The sequence below is a fragment of the Zosterops lateralis genome (assembly GCF_965231275.1).
Source record: "Zosterops lateralis genome assembly, chromosome: 18".
Lineage (NCBI taxonomy): Eukaryota > Metazoa > Chordata > Aves > Passeriformes > Zosteropidae > Zosterops > Zosterops lateralis.
Genome location: NC_139778.1, coordinates 1,544,160 through 1,564,332, shown reverse-complemented (window position 1 = coordinate 1,564,332; position 20,173 = coordinate 1,544,160). Strand labels below are relative to the sequence as shown.

The following is a 20,173-nucleotide window of genomic DNA, read 5'->3' as shown; positions in this document are numbered from 1 at the left end:
GCCTCAGATATTAAAAACTGTTTCCTGTAAGAGAAGTGGAAAAGAGTGTTTGGAGGAGGAGTGGGGGGAGAAAGCAGCTTTTTTTGTGTGAAGCAGTGGAAGGCAGGTGGATTTGTTGCTGCTGTCAGCACAGGCTGACCCATAGCCCTCACAATCCAGTACCAGGGCTATTTTGGGTGTTGGATATCTCCTGAATTGGGTGGTCTGGGAGGGAAATATCAAGGGCCAGAGGGGTCACAGCCCTTCCAGTGTGTGCTGAGGATCCTGGGGGGGTTGTAAGTGCTGCTCCCCCTCTGTCTCCCCACATCACCCAGCTATGCCCTGTCAGCACATCCCATCCAGATTTGCACATTCCAACAACATCTCTGACCAAAAAATGCCCATGAAGTCCAAAGTTTCATTAATCCATGCTATTAACATGTCATCCCATCCAGGGCTGCTGGATTTGCCATGGAAGGGATGTTGTGAGTGGGGGAGATGTTGGATGAGGGGTTTAACTGGGTTGTGCCTGCAGGGCCAGTTTGATTTGACAGTACCACTGCAGAGGGGGGAAAACAGCCTTCAGGCTCCAGGTTAGTGGTGCTGATGGATGAGAAGGAAAACTTCCAGGAACACATCTCCTTTCCAGCCGTATCACTGTGGTACTGATAACAGCACAGTCTGCCTCGGCACTGGGGCACTCATGAATGAGTTGGCATTTTTGTGTGAGTAATGTGGAGTTGTAGCTATTTCAAATTGTCCTGAGGTGCAGCTTGACATATAAGTTCTTGGCCTATTTATTACCCTGTGTCTGAGTGTTCCCATAGGTATTATGGCATTAAACCCTGTCTGAATTTAATATTGGGAGCTGCAGCATTTGTATTTTAGCTGTAGATCAGTGAACAGGTGATTTGGGCTGTGTGCATGGTGTGTTTGGCAAGCTCTAGCCAGGGGATCTGTTACTCAGCAAGAATGTTTGAGATATAAGTTGTTCAACACCCTCTTTTTTTTACTTTTTTTTTTTTTTTTACATTTTCTTTTAAACTCTGCTGTTTCCTCCTTTGCTATCCTGTGTCGTCACAAGCTCCTGCCAATATTTGTGCAAATCCTCAGGGACTCACTTCCATGCTGAGATAACATCACACCAATTTGGGTCTCCATCTACCCTCTAGCTGAGTTGGAGGAACTTGAGCTGCAAAGGCTGGGCATCAGTTGTTTAACCCTTGAAAACAAATATTTGAATGCTTACATGGATTTATCTGGGGTTTTGCCTGCACGTATCTATGAACCCCTTGGTCACTGTAGTTTTTTGAAGTATGGATGAGAAAGTGCTGACCCTGCCCCTGAGGTCTCCACTCTCGTGATTGCCATGGTGTTGGGGTTGGGTCACCTCAAGTCAAACCCTACAGCCTGTGATGTGGTGTGTCACAGGAAGTTTTTTGGCCAGTCATGAACGTGTTTCACATCAGTGGAAGGCGCAGTCAACACTGCAGCGTTGCACATTGTCTTCTGCTCCCTGCTGTGAGTGTGCACACCTTGCCATAGCCCACCATGGTTATGGTCCGGGCATCTAAAGCCACATGGGTGGTTACAAGTGGGGATTTGGATCAGCCACTGCCAAACTACTCCAGGGAAACTTAGAAGCTACTGTGTGTGAGGTGCTGGGTGAGCTGTGCCAGCCCACTGCCCTGTGCCACCTCAGCACTGCCGATGTGACCCCGGTGCCAGCTCCTGGTTTTAATGAAGCCTTTCAGCAGAAGCAGCCACGGCCGTGCGCTGGGGTTAAACGGGGAGAAAGGATATGATGTGTGGAGTCTGTCTTTGCCACTGACTGATCCCACACAGTTGGTCCACACGCAGCTGAGCCACCTCCGGGTTTTGTCTTCTGCCATATGTTTTCTGATAATGCCCACCCACCTGTAGGGAAGCGGAGCCCTGGGCATCTGCAGGCATTGTTGGGAACCCTCTGTGAAACATGCTAAAAAAACCATAAAAGGTATTAATTTAGGTCTAAAACTACCAGGAGTCTGTTTGTTAAGTTTTTGGGGGCTTTTTCATACCTCTATTTTCAGATTGCCTGTCTGGAATGCCAAGATCGGGCCCTTCCTCAGTTGCAGATTTAAGGCTGCCTGATAATGAGATTTTTTTTTTTTTTTTTTTAAGTAATGAGATTTTTTTTTGAGCCATTCTGGTTATATCACCTCAGATAACTGCTTTTGAAAAAATCTTAGCTCAAATCTTTTGATGAGCTACTAAATAAAAAGACAGGCCCTAAAGGGATATTTATGTGAGAAAATGGCCTGACTTTCCCTTCTGCATAAGGAGAATCGGTGTTGGGGATGTGAAAGCATCAAGCCTCAGCACATGCCACTTCTGCCTAAACCTCCCGAGATGGTACTAAAGCTCTGATTAATGTGACGTCCATGTCCAGATTTACCTATGGAATTTATAATGGACTTCTAAACCTTAAACACTCCGATAGTATTTTCCTTCCATCTCCTGGGCTTTGAGTGAGCTATTGCCACTTTCTCACCCCACCAGCAGCATCGGTATTCTCACACTTGCAGTACTGGGGCTTGTGCTTACACGCGTGAATTTTGACTATGGAGCTGGCTAGTTGTTTTCTCAATTTCCTCCTCTTCTTTCCCCAGCCAGAGGAACTTACCAATGCCCTGGAGATCAGCAACATCGTCTTCACAAGCCTCTTTGCCCTGGAGATGCTGTTGAAAGTCCTTGTTTACGGTCCTTTTGGCTACATTAAGAATCCATACAACATCTTTGATGGGATCATTGTGGTGATTAGGTACAAACCTTGAGCTTTCTTTATGTGTGTTTCTCCTCATTTGGCTGTTTAATTAAACAGAAAGTAATGGAGAGTTGGCATAAATACCTTCCTGTGACACTTTACACTTCTCTCTGTAATTAATGCATTTAGGCATGATTGCTAATACATATCTTGGGATTATTTTACGGTCATTTTGGAGAGAGGCCTGAGCAGAAAGCTATCAGCCCCGATGTCCTGGGACAGTCTGGGATCCAAATGGCACAACCAGTGCCCGATTGAGTATCTCTGTTTTTTTGGCACACGCAAAGGCTATAATTGCCCCTGCAGCTGCAGTCACTGATTTCCAGGCGTATTTTTGACAGTCAAGTGGGGCTCTGCTCTTTGCAAGCCTGGACAGAGTCCAGATCACCACGGGCACCGGCAGCACATCTCTGCCCACTTTCCATCTCTCTTCTCTCTGAATTTCACCTTCCCTTCCCTGCGTCTCCTCCAGGCCTTTGCAATTAGGCTTTGTCCTGTCATCTTGCACTGACATTTCTTGTCCTCCTCAGCGTGTGGGAGATCGTGGGCCAGCAGGGCGGGGGCCTCTCGGTGCTGCGCACCTTCCGTCTCATGCGGGTGCTGAAGCTGGTGCGCTTCATGCCAGCCCTGCAACGCCAGCTCGTCGTCCTCATGAAGACCATGGACAACGTGGCCACCTTCTGCATGTTGCTGATGCTCTTCATCTTCATCTTCAGGTGAGTGTTCCCAATTCCCTGTCCTGAGCTTGCTCTGGGTTTTTTAGATGGGATGCCGTGGTGGGATGAGGAGGTGTCAGAGTCCATAGCAGACACAGCTGAGCTGATCCCAGGAACACCATTTCTGGCTGGGGTCTGCTGCCCTAAATTCTCTCAGTTAGCCAAATGTGATGTTTGTCTTTGCAAAATGGTTTACAAAGAAGATCTTTCAGGCTGGATGATTCCTTGACATCACCCCAAGGCAGCAATCTCATTACTTACCAACCATCAGAAAGGCTGGTGCTAAAAATATTGCCAAGAAGAGGATGACATTCCTAAAGAAATGTCAGACCTGGTGGTGCCTGTCCTTTTTCATGGCCTCATCTTTAGACAAGTAGAAATCTTAGAAACAGGGTTGGTGTAGCCCTGTATTTTTAGATTTTGGTCTAGATTTTGAGTAGAGCCTTTCTCCTTCTACAGCCAACTGTGGTGTTTGAGTCATGCAGGCACTGGGATGGCTGAAGAGAGACAGTGTCTTCCAGGGAATAATGTCTCTTCTTCCAGTGAGTCTCCAAAACTGGCATTTGCAGCTGTGGTGCTCAGTAGAGCTGTAAATAATTTGATTATTCAGGTTACTAACAGAGAGCAGGGAAAAGCAGATTATTCTTTTAGTATCTATCCATAATGAAAGGTATTCTGTTCTTCTGTCAGAATTGAAAAAGCTGTTTCGAGTCCTCTGATATGTCTTATTCAGGCATTTCACAGAAACCCTTTTTGTCTTCTTAATTCAGTTGAAGCATATTTTGCAGAAAATGTGTCATTGCAAAACACAAAGTCAAAACATTTTGTTTAGAAAACGTTGAAAGACAATGTTTTGACTTATAAAAAATGAAGCAGAAGAAAAATAAGAAGAAGACATACTTTTTGGTTGAAACTCCTTGACAGATTTGACCTAAATTCACAACTGATCTTCATGATCTCAAGGCATGTTTTTCAGCGAACAAAGGATCCATCTTTTTAAAGAAGGAATTGCCAGGTGAAATAAGGAGACAGTCACCCTGCTGTACGATTACAGATTTGTGTGGTGGTCCCATTGTTGAGCCCCTGCTTCCTGTCATTTGCAGCATCCTGGGCATGCACCTCTTTGGCTGTAAGTTCGCTTCAGAGCGGGATGGTGACACTCTGCCTGACAGGAAGAACTTTGACTCCTTGCTCTGGGCCATCGTCACTGTTTTCCAGGTACAAAATGGAAAAATGCCACAACTGATGGGTGTTTTCAGGCTGCAAAGGCTGGGGTTGGTTTCCAATGCATCCGACAGAGCTTAGTGAAGCTCCATGCCATGGAAAGAAGATGACTCAGAACCACAAGTGCAGGTTTTTGGGGGCTTTCAGACTGTTTTCCAGACTAAATCAGAACCCTGATGAGGAGGGGCTGCCAAGGCAGGAGACTCTTGTGTTTGCAGGGTATGGACTGGTAGGTGAAAGTAAATGTAGAGGGAAGGGATGGAAAGGAGGAGATCAGGACCACTTGCAGTGGTATTTCAACAAATAATGGAATCTGGTTTAGAGCTGATATGTGCAGTTTTTTGTTCTAGCAGCTCTGGGCCCTGTAACCCTGAGATCTGTAAAGGACTTTAAGTCATTCTGGCTGACCAAAGGAAAGCTCTGACCCGTGTGATGTTACCCTCCCTAATGGCTGTCCCTGGATGTGGGGGACAGCGCAGTTTGCACAAAGTCTTTGCTGGGAATCACAGTCACTCTGGTCCTCTCTCTCCTCTGGCTCAGAAGGGATTTATCCTCTTGTGGTTACAGCTGCAGTGGATACCCTAAAAGCGGGATGCTTGTCTGGCCTATCCAGAGTGTAGATACCCAGCATTCTATTCCCCAGTATCTCCATATCCTGATTCCCTTCCTCTGCAGATTTTGACCCAGGAAGACTGGAACAAGGTCCTTTACAACGGCATGGCCTCCACCTCATCCTGGGCTGCTCTCTACTTCATCGCTCTCATGACCTTTGGGAATTACGTTCTCTTTAACCTGCTGGTGGCCATCCTGGTAGAGGGTTTCCAGACAGAGGTAATGTCCTTATGCTTGTGCCTTTGCTTTCTTCTCAAGTTTTAGGGCCTCCAGATCCTGGAATCTGATTTCTGAGATGGACAGCAATACCTTGATAGAAGTGGTATGGGAAAAAAGTGGGGTAAAATATTAGGTCTTCTTCTTATTTTTTTTTCCTTCTTTTTTTTTTGTTTCTATAGCCATGGTGCAATTTAATACCACAAACCCTCTAAATGAAGGGCTCAAATGAAAAGCATTGTTAGCATTAATGCAGGAGTGGGAATTGAGGGGTGAGTCAGGCACTGCGGATGGGATCGCTGCTATGACAGTCCCTTTGAAGCAGTTCTCACCGCGTTTGTCATCCAGATTAAAGGCCCCTCCTGAAAATTTACACAGGCTGGTAAGAGATTAGTGACACGATTATCTTTTTCATGGTATGCATTCATGGAGCTCCTCCAGTTTCCAGCCCTGCAATGCTCTGCGTATTTTAAAGGACATGATTTCTGGTCTCTGCCATCTGCTTCCTTGTAATGGGACTTCCATGAGACATCCTGCATTGCTGGAGGCTTTGAGATGGCACATGGGCTTGAGCTCAACCTTTTTTCCCATCCTCCTGCCAATCCAGCTGTCCAACTTGGAGTGGGTGTGGATGTCACCTAGTCCCTCTCAGAGTGGGGGATCTGTGACCTCACCTGCTCCTTGCAAAAGTTTTCCAGCTGTTAAAGAACATCCATAAGGGGAGGGGGCCCTTACACTCTGCCCGGGAGTTTGGTAGGAGAGGTAAATACAATCTAAAACTCCTCACTGGGGTCTGCTTGTATGGGCTGTGCTTCTACACACTATCTCTGATTTTTTAAAGCATTCTGGGGTGAATAAATATTATTTTAGATTTGTTGCATGTGTATTATAATATCCTGCCACCCTATGAACAGAACTGTTTTTATTATCATTGCTATTTTTGAAGTTTGGGGTTAAATTAAAGGAGTCATACCAGGACATAGCAAGAAGAAATATTTTTTTGGTACCGTCTCTCTCTCCATGTTGGTGCTTTTCTTTTTTAATTGTTAATGTTGTAGCTGTTTCTGTCTGTAAATGCTCCCCACCATTCAGCCAAATGAACAATCACTGCTGGGTTGTCTTGAAGAGTAGAATGTTCCTTTGCCCAGTTCTCTCAAATAGCAAAAATGTTCTCTTGCCCGAGTGAGAAGAAGTACAAAGCTCCTTGTCTGTTCTTCCTGGTGACAGCTTCGAAACCCAACCTTTGTTCAAATCTGGCAAATTGATCTTTGAAGGTCACCAGCATAGGAGATCACCTGGGGCACCCACTATGCAGAGAAAAGGATACAGCCTTTACATGCAGCAGCCCATTTGCCAGCCCTTAAGGGAGGCTGACTCCTCTGCTCCTCGGCTCAGCCTGGTTTACCTGGTGTACTGCTCCACCACTGCAGTATGTCTCTTCTTTGCCTTGTGGCCAGCTGTGCCATGGTGCAACTTCCTGTAAAGTCATGTCCTGGCTTTGTGTGTTGTGGTTTTATCCCAGTAATGATGTCCTGGAGGGTTTGTCTCCCCTGGAGTCAGGGGAGTGCCAGCAGCACTCCTCAGATTTGCTCTTGCCTGTCTTCTGCAGCAGGACTGCCCCATCAACTGCCCCCACGCCTCCTCGGCCAGGTCAGCTCTGGGCTGGTCCAGGTCAGCTCCATGATATCTGTGTAAGCTGAAATGTGCTTTAAGTGCTGTGTAAATCAGGGAGGAACCTTGGATTTGGGACGGCACTGGGACAGCCTGAAGCCAGTGATGCTCATGCCAGCACTGAGGTGACCACAGGGATCAGGAATCAGTGCAGCCCCCAAAGACCAAACCCAGGTTGCCAGTCCTGCACAGCCATGAAAATTTTAACAAACTCACACCATATTTCTATAATTTGTGACTCTGATTACACTGCTATTTTATATCTCAGGCTTTGATGATAGCTTTTTCATAATAATCTTCCTTCCACATCCTCGTTATTCTGAATTCTCTACTGTCTTCCAGTAAGGTGCAATGGCACCAAGAGATCCCTTGGCTCAGCCCAGGTTTCCTGCAGCAGACAGGGAGCAAAGGTCTCTGGAGGTCAGGCCCCAGGTCTGGCCTTGCTGGTTTATGTTTATTCAGCTTTGCTGGTGTGTAGCTTTGTGAACAGATCACGTTCTGGTTTTTGCAAGCCAGCACAGAGAGGATCCTCTCCTAAGCAGAATTAATAGAGAGATCAACTCTCGCTGTAAACAAATCCCGGCGTCTACTGCCTGTGTCTGCATTTGACTCTCTGAGTTGAGTTTGTTGGTTTTGTTTTTTTTTTTTTCCATTCTCCTTCAGATTTCTGGGTTGAAACACAATCCCAGGGCTGCTGCCTTTATCTCTCTGGTCCTTGAGTGCCTTTCTTCAATCCACAAACATCTCGTTAATTTTAGTGCATGCATGGCTTTGCAGCCCCAGTTGCCAGGTAGCAGATGACTATAAGCAGCTGAAAAACTAAAAGAGCCTCTTCCAAACTTTAAGTGCAGAGCAATATATTTTGCAGGGTTGAGGTGGAGGCTTTTTTCCCATTTTTTCCTTTAATTTGGTAACCAGCTTCTCTCATGCAAAAGGCACAGACAGGACTTGTTATCATGTGGTTATTTTTGACTGCACATTCCCTGATTGAATTGGACCCTGGTGTTGGGGAAGGTGAGCAGGGGACTCTGTTTGATTGAGATGCTAACTGGAAATTGCTGCCTGACCACTCAGGTGCCTGCCTTGGAGACTTCTCTCTGAAGCAAGGAATGACTCCTCTTAGTCAGGCATAAAGCTCCTCTCCAGAGGGAATTCCTAATAGTGTTATCTCTGAGGTGTATTCTTCCATTGGTAATCCTCCCAGTTTGTGTCCTGTTGTCCCCATCTATCCTCACTCCTGGGTTTGATCCTTTCCCTCCTTTGTGCCCTGCTCCCTCCCTGGCACCCCAGGTCCTCCAGCCTCTCCATCCTTTTCTCTGCAGGACACTACCTGCTCTCTAAAGGCAGCATCCTTGGGGAAATATGGATGTTCAACTTCTGGGCTTTCGCCAGAGGGAACAGTCCCTCCTGCAGGGGAGATTTTGGATGGTGTTTTTCTTGCATTCCTTGCCTATTGCATTCCTATCAGCTTCAGTGGGATTTTCCTTGTCAAAGGAAAAGTTTCCATCCTTTCCCTTTCAATGGCTTTTCCATGTCTCTCTCTGTTACAAGTAAAGACTCTAAGTTAAGTGTCCATCACATTGCTGGCAAGTCCTTAAACTCTTCATCCCAGCCTGGGCTGGGATGAGTTTTGTAACCATTTAGCAACCAGAGGCAAGATCCATTGCCCTGTAGGCAAGAAATTCAGCTGGTGGGATAATCTGTGCTCTACTGCTGCAGCATGGAACCTCCTGCTGCCCCATGGGACAGACCAGGCACTGCCACACTGCTGAAAAATGCTGAGAAATATTGGGAGAGCCACCCCTGAACAAGGGGAAACACAACAAGGTAGAAAAATTATGTCTGTTTTCCAACCAGGCAGGGACAGGCTGGCTTCTGGTGCTGTAAAATGTTGGGGTCATGGGTGTGGCAAAATTTCCCAGGATGGGACTGTGCCCCCCTAGCTGATTTAAACTGCTGATTTAAATGTGTGTCTCCACTAAGAGGGCTGAGCAGGGATCTGAACTCACAGCAGACTGTGTTTCTCCTTAAATTAGGTATTTCACCTGCCAGAGCACTGATATTGTGTTAATCAAACATTCATTAAAAGACTCCATTGCTGCTTAATGAAGATGCAATAAATAAAGATGCTATTATACAGCTGCAAAAAAAAAAAAAAAAATCATGTTTTCAATAATTAGCTGGTGTTTCATTAGCACAATTATCACTTAGAAGCTGAAGCAAGCTCTGTTTGAAACACTTAAAGGGTATAAAGCTGGTGCCTTCAAAGGGCTACTTTCTTTCTGCCTGAGCTCTCCCACCCTCTCCCTGTGCTGAGTGGAATGGATCCAGTGCCTGGCTCTCCACTGTGGCCACACACTGCCCTCCTTCCCCTTCCTCTCTGCTCTTCCCTGCCTCTTCTCCTGTGTTTTTGGATTCCCCACTCAGTCCTGCTGTTGAAACTGAAAACTGAACCCCACCTTCCCCTTCCTCCCTGTTCCCTCCCCCCGTTTCTCCTTCAGGAGATCTCCAAGCGAGAAGAAGCGAGTGGGCAGTTAAGCTGTATTCAGCTGCCTGTCAACTCGTCGGGGGTACGTACAGCACATCCCACCCACCGTGCTTGTCTCTCTCATGGTGCCTGGTCACACACTGTGCTGCTGTTCTCATTGTAACAGTTGTCATTCTTATGGGCTCTTACTTGGGTGTTTTGGAAGTGGTTTTTTTTTTTGTTTTTCTTTCCTTTTTGTCACCCTCATTGTTGAGTTAGCCCTGATTTTAAGTCCCTTCCTTCTTTGAGGGACCCAGGTAAATTAAGGTGGGTGCTTTGAAGTGGCTGAAGTGAGTCCAGCCAACAGCTGTTCTGGATGCCTGCCCTGGGGAAGGCTCCCCAAGGTGCTGTGACAGCCTCTCCAAGGCACAGTCACATCCCAGGGACCTCCCTGGGCTTGTGGGTGGTGATGCTGATTGCAGGGCACGCCTGCCAAGGCTCCCTCATGCAGGAGGGGGAGGATGCCCAGGAGTGAAGGGACCTGGAATCAAACCTGTTTTGACAGGTGTGTGTGTGTGTGTGTGTTGATGTGTGTGGGAGTCCTGTGCTCTGCAGGACAGGGTAGGACAGCAGCAGCTGCAGGTGGTGTGTCCCTGAAAGGCTGGTGGAAATGCCGGAGCAATGCCACACTACAGGATGTGAAATTGTCCCGTTCAGGTCTGAGGAAGCCGTGGATCTCTGAAGCACAACACACCACAAACCTCACCTTTCTACCAAACTCATCTCTCTCTTTACCACTCACTTCCCTTTCCGTCCTTTCCAAGAAGCCTGGCTTTTCCTTCAGCCCAAAAGCCCTTTCCCCTGTATCCCAGTGTGTCAGTCCCTTTTGATACAGGTTGGTTAAGTTGTTGTACTGCCTGGTCCAGCTTGACATACCCTTGTTTCCCAAAAGGATTTTAACTCCCTGTTCTCTCATAACCCCTTTTCTATCCAGAAAGGCAAACTGGGAGTGCAAGAACAGGTAACGGGCAGCAGCACTGGCTGCGAGATGTTTGCCTGCACCGTCCTGAGTCTGGCTCGTGGTGTTTGGGAGGGGATGCTCACTGCCCTCCAGACATGGGGTTTGGTGCTGGGGAAGGGGGTGGGAAGTCCCCACATAGCTCTGCTTTTCCCTCCTGGCACACGTCTCATTGTGCCCCTTTAAAGTTTCCTTAAGGCTGTTGAAGAGCACTCCAGGAATACAAATCATGTAAAATTCTTCCCAGTATTTATTTCTTTTTAATAACCCATTAGGGAGAATGAGTAATTCCTGGCAGGCCTGCTGACAGGCTGAGCTGGGAGCCTCTATGGGGAGCATACCTGGAGCCAGCTGGAGCCCCTGTTCACACAGAGACTGGATCTGAATCCAGCAAAGCTCAGGCCAGCCTGACTTTTACTGCTCCCCCTTGAAAGGTGCATTCCTGACCTTCTCAGACTGTGTCCTGCAGGAGGAGCTTCCCTGAAAAGCACAGAAGTCCTGGATCCTCAGGAGGGGAAATTTTGAGTCAACACTTCACATCACACTCTCTTTTGCCTTAAAAATATCTCTGAGTGTCCAGCCTGCCTGGAAAAAAATACCTTTTATAGTTTAGTGACCCTACACTAAATAGTGGGGGAGTATTGGGGCTCATCCCTCTGGGGTTTTGCTTAATAAATGAAGTGTGGGGCACTGACCTGTCTTGGATTCATCTCTTCCTCCTGTCTCATGCTGGGGTCCTTCCAAGATTTTACAGTCAATGGGTACCCTAGCACCAAACCTCAGCAGTGCTGGCCAGGGCTCCTGTGGACGCAGCTTAGCCTTGGTGGGGTTTTTTGGGGCTCCTGGGCTCTCACTGCTAAAGTGAGGATCTGCTTGGCTTTTCCCATCCCAGCATCTTTCCCCCATTCCCACCTCTTCTCCATTGTGACAGGGCTTGGTGCCCTTTGCCAGAGCAGTGGTTTCAGCCATGAATCCTCCTCTTTTTGGATGGGTATCGATCATTCTGGCGAGCACCTCTGCCCCTCTTAGGTGTATCCTGACTATACCACACCCTAAGCACCTTTCTGCAGTGCCAGTAGACAGAATCAGGGTCTGTGCCACAAGACCAAGCAAGAACCCAGGAATCACAAAGAGAACAATGATCAACATCATCTTCCTCTCCCTGAGGATGGGCACCTGTCAGAGCAGCTAGGACTTGCTCAACCACTGCAAAATCCCAAAACTCCTGCTCCTCCTGTGTGTGGCAGCTGGGAGGGAAAGGGTCCCTCGTGGCAATTGATGTTGGGTTCTGCCACCTGGATCCTCTCTGTGCTGATGGGGCGGCCATGGACATTTGTCACACTGGAAATTCGGGGTCTGTTGTGCCCTTTCTGAACCCTGGATTGTTCTGTCAAAGCATCACCAGAAAGAGCCACACCCAGGGAGTTTCAGGTGTATAAATCCAGAGAGATTGGTAGGATCATCTTTTGTCCTCAAATTGCTCATCAATTTATCACTTCTTCTCTAACATCTGCCACATATGCAATTCCAGCAGCAAAAATTCAGCAATAGTTTGATTTTTCTCCTGATCCCTTTCTGGGACCGTGTTTGGAGCCAGAAGCAATCCATCTTCCTGGTAGGAGGTTAATTAGTCTGTGGTATAAACCTGTGCATGCATCATTTTGTGGAAGGTGATGTTGCATCGTGGTCCCAAGTTCAGTGGATCTGTAAGGTGTGCTGTTGGACAGGGGAATCCATTTTTGCAGAGGGCTGTCCGTGCACTGTGTGGCCCCTCAGCCTCCTTGCTGAAGCCTTTTCTTTTGCTCCAGGGTGATGCTTCCAAGTCTGATTCCGAGGGGGATCTCTTCCCCCACAGCCTGGAAGAGGAAGGAGAACTTAAGAAAAACTTGTCAAATCCAGCCTGTGAGTAATAACCCTGGGAGGACAGGCCCTTCCACAGAAACCTTGCTTTGCTGTGAAAACAGTGTGTCCAAAAGGGAAAAAAAACCCTCCTAGAGGGAACGCTGTAGTCCCAGTTGTGTCAAGCTTGACTTTGCAGCAGGCGTGGGGTGGGACTGTGGGATGCAGGCAGGGAGAGACACGATTGCGTTTGAACTGTTAATTTCCCCATCAAGCCCCAGGTCTGGGATTGTAGGGTGTCTCTGCTGGAGGGGTTTGGAGGAGGAGGATGGAGGGAGTGGGCAGGAAATTCCCAGGGCTGGATCTGGTGGGTGTCATTGGAGGTTGAAGGGCACCAGGTGACATTTTGGGTTTGATACCTCGATCCCATTGACCCCTGGCCCCATTCTTGTTTGACACCCCCCAATAATTCTCCAGAAGGATTTTTGGGCCCACACCTCCCTGCTCTCAGAGCAGAACCCTCCCAGCTCAGCATCTTCTCCTGCCCACGACCAGGCTGTAGGTCTTTCCCCTAAAACCCGCTCGTGTCTTGCAGTGATGGCCCTGAGCGAGCCCCCGGAGCTGAAGAAGAGCCTGACCCCGCCGCTGATCATCCACACGGCCGCCACTCCCATGCCCCTGCCCCGTGCGGTGTTCGGGGAGGCGGCTCAGGGCTGCGAGTCCCGCCGGGCCAGCGGCGCCTCGGCGGACCCCGAGCTCAAATCCCCGGTATTTCATCCTTGTGCGGATGTTCGGGGGGCTGTCTGTCCGTCCGGCACGGCTGTGACCCGCTCCCTGTCGCTGTCCTCCCCGCAGCCCAGCGCCCGCAGCTCCCCGCACAGCCCCTGGCGGGCCGGCAGCGCCTGGAACAGCCGCCGCTCCAGCTGGAACAGCATCGGCCGCGCCCCCAGCCTCAAGCGGCGGGGCCAGAGCGGCGAGCGCAGGTCCCTCCTGTCCGGGGAGGGCAAGGAGAGCTCTGAGGAAGGGGACAGCTCGGATGAGGAGCGCTCCAGCCGCGCCGGCAGCTTCAATGGCTCTTTGCCTCACCGCATGGAGTCGCTGGAAACAAAAGGCTCCTTTGACCTCCAGGATACTCTGCAGGTGCCTTCCCTGTACCGCACCGGCAGCATGAACAGCACCAGGACTTCTGTCTCCGAGCACCAGGACTGCAATGGCAGGACCTCCCCGGGGCTGCTGCTGCACCAGCTCCACCTGGATGAGCCCCACCAGGAGGGGGATGATGGAGATGATGAAGGCAACATGGTAAGGCAGTGCCAGGTGTTCGTTTGGGGCTTTATGACTTGTCAAAACAAAGCTTGTCACCATCTCTGGAGTGTTCAAAAGGGATGAGGTGTCACCATCACCAGCAGAGCAGAGCAGAGTCACCCAGGAGGTCTCCAGGCAGTGGATGCTCTCAGAGATGGGATTGGTACCCAAGTAAATATTACAGTGCAGCATCAGGTGGCTCATGATGGAGATGTCAGGGCAAAACTGCCCAGGTTCCACTAAACCATGCAGAGTGAAGGCTGTTGGAAATAGACGCTTTTCTGGGTTCTTGGTGATTTTTTTTGTTTTGGGTTTTTTTTTTTTTTTTTTTTTTTTTTTTTTTTTTTTTTTTTAAATTTTTGTGGGGTTTTTTTGTTTGTTTGTTTGTTTGTTTTTGGTTATTTCTTTGGTTTTTTGTTTTTGTTTTTTTTGGGGGGTTTGTTTTGTTTTGTTTTGTTTTTGTGGGGTTTTTTGGGTTTTTTTTGTGGTTTTTTCGTGGGTTTTTTTTTTGTGGGTTTTTTGGGTTTTTATTGGGGTTTTTTTGGGTTTTTTTGGGTTTTTTGTTTGTTTTGGTTTGGGTTTTTTTGTATTTTTTAATTTTTTTAATTTTTTGTGGGTTTTTTTGTTTGTTTTTGTTTGGTTGGTTTTTTTGGGGGGTTTTTTGGGGGTTTTTTTGGTTTTTTTTGTTTTGTTTTTGTGGGGTTTTTTGTGTTTTTTTGTGGTTTTTTTTTGTGGGGTTTTTTTGGGTTTTTTTGGGTTTTTTGTTTGTTTTGGTTTGGGTTTTTTTGTATTTTTTTAATTTTTTTTAAATTTTTTGTGGGTTTTTTTTTGTTTTTGTTTGTTTGGTGTTTTTTGGGGGGGTTTTTGGGTTTTTTTTTTTTTGTTTTGGTTTGGTTTGGTGGGGTTTTTTGTGGGGTTTTTTTTGTGGGTTTTTTTTGTGGGTTTTTTTTGTGGGTTTTTTTTGTGGGTTTTTTTGGGTTTTTATTGGGGGTTTTTTGGGGGTTTTTTTGGGTTTTTTGGGGTTTTTTGTTTGTTTTGGTTTGGTTTTTTGGGGGGGTTGCTGTTGTTGTTGTTTTGGGGGGGTTTTTTGGGTTTTTTTTGGGTTTTTTTGGGGGTTTTTTTTGGTTTTTGTTTTTTTTTTTAAGCAAGACAAGTCAGTCTCCCTGTTTTCCAATTAGCAGTCAGTTTTCTGCCCTCCACACCAGCAGCAGAAAACTCCTACAGGCAAAGAAAGAGCACGGCTTGGTCCCCCATTCCCATGGGAGCACTAGTCCCATGGAGATGGTGGTAATTTCAGAGCCTCTGCATTAATTTCCATCTGAAGAGGCATTTCACTGATAAGTGCCTCTCTCACAGGCCTGAAAAGTGTCATTTAGGAAATATAAGCTGAAAAGGCTGCAAGTGCAGGGAAGGGATGAGGGTTCCTGGTCCTTGTTTCACATGGATGTTTGTATCTTAATGGGAAAAAAAGGGACTCTGGCTGATTTCCCAAAGTTGTTTGTATGACTGGCAGAGTGAGGCTTGAGTTGGGCACGAGGGTGTCACAGTTCCAGCTGTCACTCGTGCATTGGGGCCAGTTTTGGAGTGTTTCCTGCCATTCCCAGGTTATCTCTTGGTTTGATTATACCTCATTCCCAGATTTAAAAGTGTGATGGTCTGATGTGTCATCCCAGGGGTGACTGTTTCTCTTGGCAGAGCAGGTGGGGTTGGGGTAGAGACGTGTGATGGTAGCAGGGGCTGTTCTCAGAACAGGAGAGCTGCAGATTATGGACATGATTTTACTCTTTTTCACTGAGTTTATTGAATGAAAATGGGATTGGGATCATGTGAAGGGATGCAAAAGGCAACGTTGACTCCAGAGTCCTCTGTTCCTTACAGGAGGAGGAGGAGAGTTAGTGCTGGCAGAATGCACTCAGCCTTTGCAAAAAGCCATTATCCCATTACATCTCCAGAATGGATCCTCAGCCTGGGATTTTCACTCATTGTCTTCACCTGCTTTTTAACTTCCATAAAATAAATTGAATTTTTAAGAAAAGGAGCAATAATTATTTTTGGAAAAAATCCCCACTATTAAAAGTGTCAAAGAGACCATTCTCTTTATTGCTGGCTAGGGATTTTTTTTTTTTCTCATGCTCCAACATCTGCTACTTTTCCAGCTCACCTGGTCCAATCATTCCACCAGTCCCTTCCATTTCCCCCCCAGGATCGAAAAAAAAAAGCCAGCAGTTCCTCTAGTACTGGGCATGGAGTGATGAGATGTGTCCCTCCTCTCCCAGCCAGTGCTGACAATGAACTATTGAATAAGATTTTTAATTTTTATCATCTGCTTTTAGCATAAACCAATCATCATCCTCTGTTTAGTGAGGTCTGGCCATGGAGGGTGTAATCACCTCAATACCCTCCCATGGGATGGTCAGAAGCAAATGGCTCTGAAATATGTCTTTAATGCCAATCACTAAACCAGACAGATAAGAAAATATTGCTTAGATTAGCAAAAGGAGCCCTCAGGTTGCAGGGCTTCACTCCTGACATCTGGGGGGAAACTTTGCTCCTAAATCAGCCTTGACAAAGTCAGCGGGGGGGGGAGAAAGAATTGCATTTAAAATGGAAAAAATGAAATACAAAACTCCCCATCAACAAAAGAAGAGAAGAACTTGACTATTACTCAGATCAAAGTAATCCTAAATATGCCCTTCTGCATCAAAGCTCCTTGCTGCCTGAATTTGATTGTCTCTATGCAGAAATTAAAGGAAGAGCAAAGGCTTCATCTGGATTTCCCAGGCTACCCCTATATTAGTGCAGCTCTGCTGCCTTCCATGAGTTTATTCTGAATTTCCATCCCTCCGAGGGGCCACAATCAGGCCCCTGACAGCTTCTCTCCCCAGAATTAGGAAACCAGGGGGCTGAAATCTGTTCTTTATTGCATCACTGCAGACAAGGAGTCTCTCACAGAGAGAGTGATCCACAGCCATGACCGGGATCAAGGATCTGCTGCCAGGTCTTTGTTGTTTCCAACTGCTTCATTTTAGACGTTTTTGGGCACTTTCTACCCAAATTGCTCAGTGCTCGAAGCAGAAATAAGGGAAATATTGATTATGCAATAAATGTGTTCCCTCCTCCCGAAAACCTCACTGTATTTTACTATTGCAACCCCTTTCCCTTTGCATATTCCACTTTTTCTCTGTGGTGTATGGTCCAGCCATTCACAAACCCTCTCAGCCTGTCCCTGTTGCAGGTTAAAATTAAATAATCAGGTCTCGAGCACCTCTGTGCAGCTTCCAGCTCGCCTGGAGGTCCTCTGCCACTCACAGAGCATTTTTCAGCAGTTCCCCATCCTTATAATAAATATTTCATAAATCTAAGCCTCTCCCTTACTCTGAGGAGTGCATCAGTCATCTTTTATTGCCAACTGCCTTCATCCTCTAAAATGCATTAATGTCTGAAATTCCTGAAAATAATGATATTTTAAAAAGCAGCTATTTATCAGCAGCTCTCATTGCAGTGGGATTGAGGGGCTCCATTCCCAGTTTTGCCTGTTAGCACCCAGCATCTTCCCACGTCCTGGCTCTGCTGAGGGGTTTGGAGGGGCTCACCCAGGGAGATTTTGTCCAAGTCACTGGCAACTGAATTAAAGATTTGTTCTCTTCTCCCCCCACATCTTTATTCATCCTCTCCAGGTGTGGTTTATGAAGAAATAGATGTGATTTAAGCCACATAATTGATCTCTCACTTTGAACATAATGCAGGCTTGAACAGCAATCAGCCCCATTGTCAGCACTTGGAGCCTGCCTGGACCTCGCTGGGAAAGCCTTGGATGGGGCTGAGGCTGGAAACACTCGGGGTTTATTTCACAAATACCTTACAGTTGGCTCAAATTAACTGAACTGGGCTGTTCCACTGGTGGAAATATGGAGTAATTCCTCTGAGTTTGGGTTTCTGGGGGTGTACTTCACCCTGCTTAGGGCAGCCAGGCTGAGCCCTGGTGCTCACCTGTACTGTAACCCACTGAACACAGAGACATGATGGAAGATCACTTTTTGCCTTTGTTATCTGATTTAGCCCATGAACTGCAAGCTGCAACAATTAGCCAAACTCCAAAATATCTTTGGCATTAAAATTGGACAAAAGGAATATAAAGAAGCATTCTGTGCTGCTGACGCATTCCCATTCACTACAAATCCCCTTGATAAATACCAGAACTGCTTTGAATTATAGATACTTCTGGAAACCTTCCAGCTGACAAAATGAACTGGACTGAGTCGTAGCTATTACTCCATGTCCAGAGGCAAGGGTAGCAATCGTTGCTCTCACCACAGACTTTGAGCAGGCACCCGATTTTTATCCATTTATTTACCTTTGTTAAATCTATGGATAATTAGACTAACCAGACTGCTTAAAGGGATAACACAACCCCAAGGATCTATGCTCTATTAAATAGAGTTTAGAGAGAAGGGAGCAGTTCTGACTCCTTGCCTGAAGCTGGAAAAGGGATGTGAGAACATCCAAGACAACCAAAACCCCCCTGGTGTGCAGTGCACGGTCTGTGTGTGTAGAAATTGAGGGAAGGATGGATGGCAGAAGGAGCAGGGTAGAAAGCTCTAACTTTTCTTTTTGTTATTCAAACTTTTCTTCTTACTTGCCCAAGGTGATTTTCATTTTCTGAAAGGTTCAGGTTGTCACCGAGGGCTTTCACTAAAACAGGCACTACACCAATTATTCCCCATCACTAATGAGACCCCAGGCTGGGTGTCTGTAGGAAGAGAAAGCACTTCCTCCACTCCACTCAATTATCCTAACAAATCCCATTTTTACAGTCCAGAGTACTTCAAGTGCTAAGAGTTTGCCTCAGAATGAATCCTCCCTCCCTGTTCCCAAGATGAAATAAATAGAAGTGCCTTAGTCCTGGAGCACAGGTGCTCCTGGGGTGTGAGGGTGGTTTCTGCACTGTCCTTCACACTTCTGTGTGTCCTCAAGGCCCTGAAATCTCTAGAAGAAGCTTCAAAGAGCTCACAAAGTCATATTTCCAGGTCTGGCCATCAAAGCCCAGGTGGCAGCAGAGAAACAAGGCTTATGAAAGAGCAAGAATTAGTTTTTATTTATCTGCAAAGCAGTGACAGTGCACACACCAGTCTGTGCATTTATCTTCTAGTGCTTTGATGTGGAAGGGCTGGGGAAGCCCTGGTGTGGTGGGCAAGATGTTTGCCTGGCTTTTAATGGTTGTCCATGCACAGGGTGCACTGCTTTGCCAGTAAGATTAAAGATCTTGATTTTCCTTTCAAAGTCTGTGGATGAGAAGGTGATAAACTCAAGTCAGAAGTTGTAGCAGCCAGGATGAGGCTTCCCCTCAGCATCCAACTTTTGATGTCTTTGGTTGACTAGCTGGCTGAGGCTTTTGCAGGCTGTCCTCCTGACCTGAGATGACCTTGCAGACAGTCTATAACATAAATATGCATGGCTGAGGATGTGCTGTGGTTTCAAGTAAGAATTAATTTGCAGGAATTGGATGGCCCATGTTCATGCAGGTCAGGCTGCATGGCGTTCCCTTCTGGCTTTATAATCTCCCATCTAATCTGTTCATGCTGAATGAGAAGCATATGATCACCCTTGTGTTCCTGGACCAAAACTTGGGCCTCGAGTGACTTCCTCAGCTTTCCAGTGGTGCATGGACACAGGGCTTGGCCCAGCAAGCAGCAGGAATCCCTCCCTCTGCTCCCTTTATAACCTCTGACATAGGCGTTCTATATTGTTTTTAAAAACCCAAACAAAAATACCCCACAAAAATTCCCCAAAATACCTTAGAAGATTCAGGCAAGCACCTGATGAGTATTTGGAGGGAGTGAGTGGGTTATCATTCCTGTGGGCAAGGGTTTTATTTATCATGTTTGTCCTCTTTGATAACTATGTACCAGCTGCAGTTAATGTGCAGAGAAAGAAGCAAGACCAAGCACTGTGAGCTCACAGGGCTGGCACAGCCCTCCTCTGGCTGTCAGAGCTCCTTCCCCTGCCCAGAAGGGTCTTGTTTAGGGACATCATTTGATTTCAGCTTCACTGAGCACTTGAAGATAAGTTTTTTTAGTGAAAAGCTGCACCAAGTCCTTCATGTGGAAGTTTTGGGGGGTTGTTGTTTTAATGGTTCTGTGTTTTCCTCCTGCTCTGTACATTTCCCCTGCAGAGCAAACGGGACCGCATGAAGGCCTGGCTCCGGGCACGGCTCCCCACCTGCTGCAAAGAGAGGGACTCCTGGTCCATCTACATCTTTGCCCCTCACTCCAGGTAAGGCAGGGCACTGGGGCAGTGGTGGTGTGGTGGGATGGATGGGA

The 20,173-nt window shown here is 47.0% G+C and overlaps 1 protein-coding gene across 1 annotated transcript in view; it reads left to right on the top strand.

Moving 5' to 3' along the window:
* The window catches only part of CACNA1G (calcium voltage-gated channel subunit alpha1 G), a 96,959-nt gene that overhangs the window by 30,634 nt on the left and 46,152 nt on the right, over positions 1–20,173 (top strand). Inside the window, exons 9-17 of the mRNA XM_083874557.1 lie at positions 2,631–2,782; positions 3,316–3,501; positions 4,605–4,719; positions 5,401–5,556; positions 9,726–9,794; positions 12,518–12,611; positions 13,144–13,316; positions 13,404–13,850; positions 20,026–20,126. Coding sequence (XP_083730683.1) covers positions 2,631–2,782; positions 3,316–3,501; positions 4,605–4,719; positions 5,401–5,556; positions 9,726–9,794; positions 12,518–12,611; positions 13,144–13,316; positions 13,404–13,850; positions 20,026–20,126 — 1,493 coding nt within the window. The remainder of the gene's footprint in view (positions 1–2,630; positions 2,783–3,315; positions 3,502–4,604; positions 4,720–5,400; positions 5,557–9,725; positions 9,795–12,517; positions 12,612–13,143; positions 13,317–13,403; positions 13,851–20,025; positions 20,127–20,173) is intronic.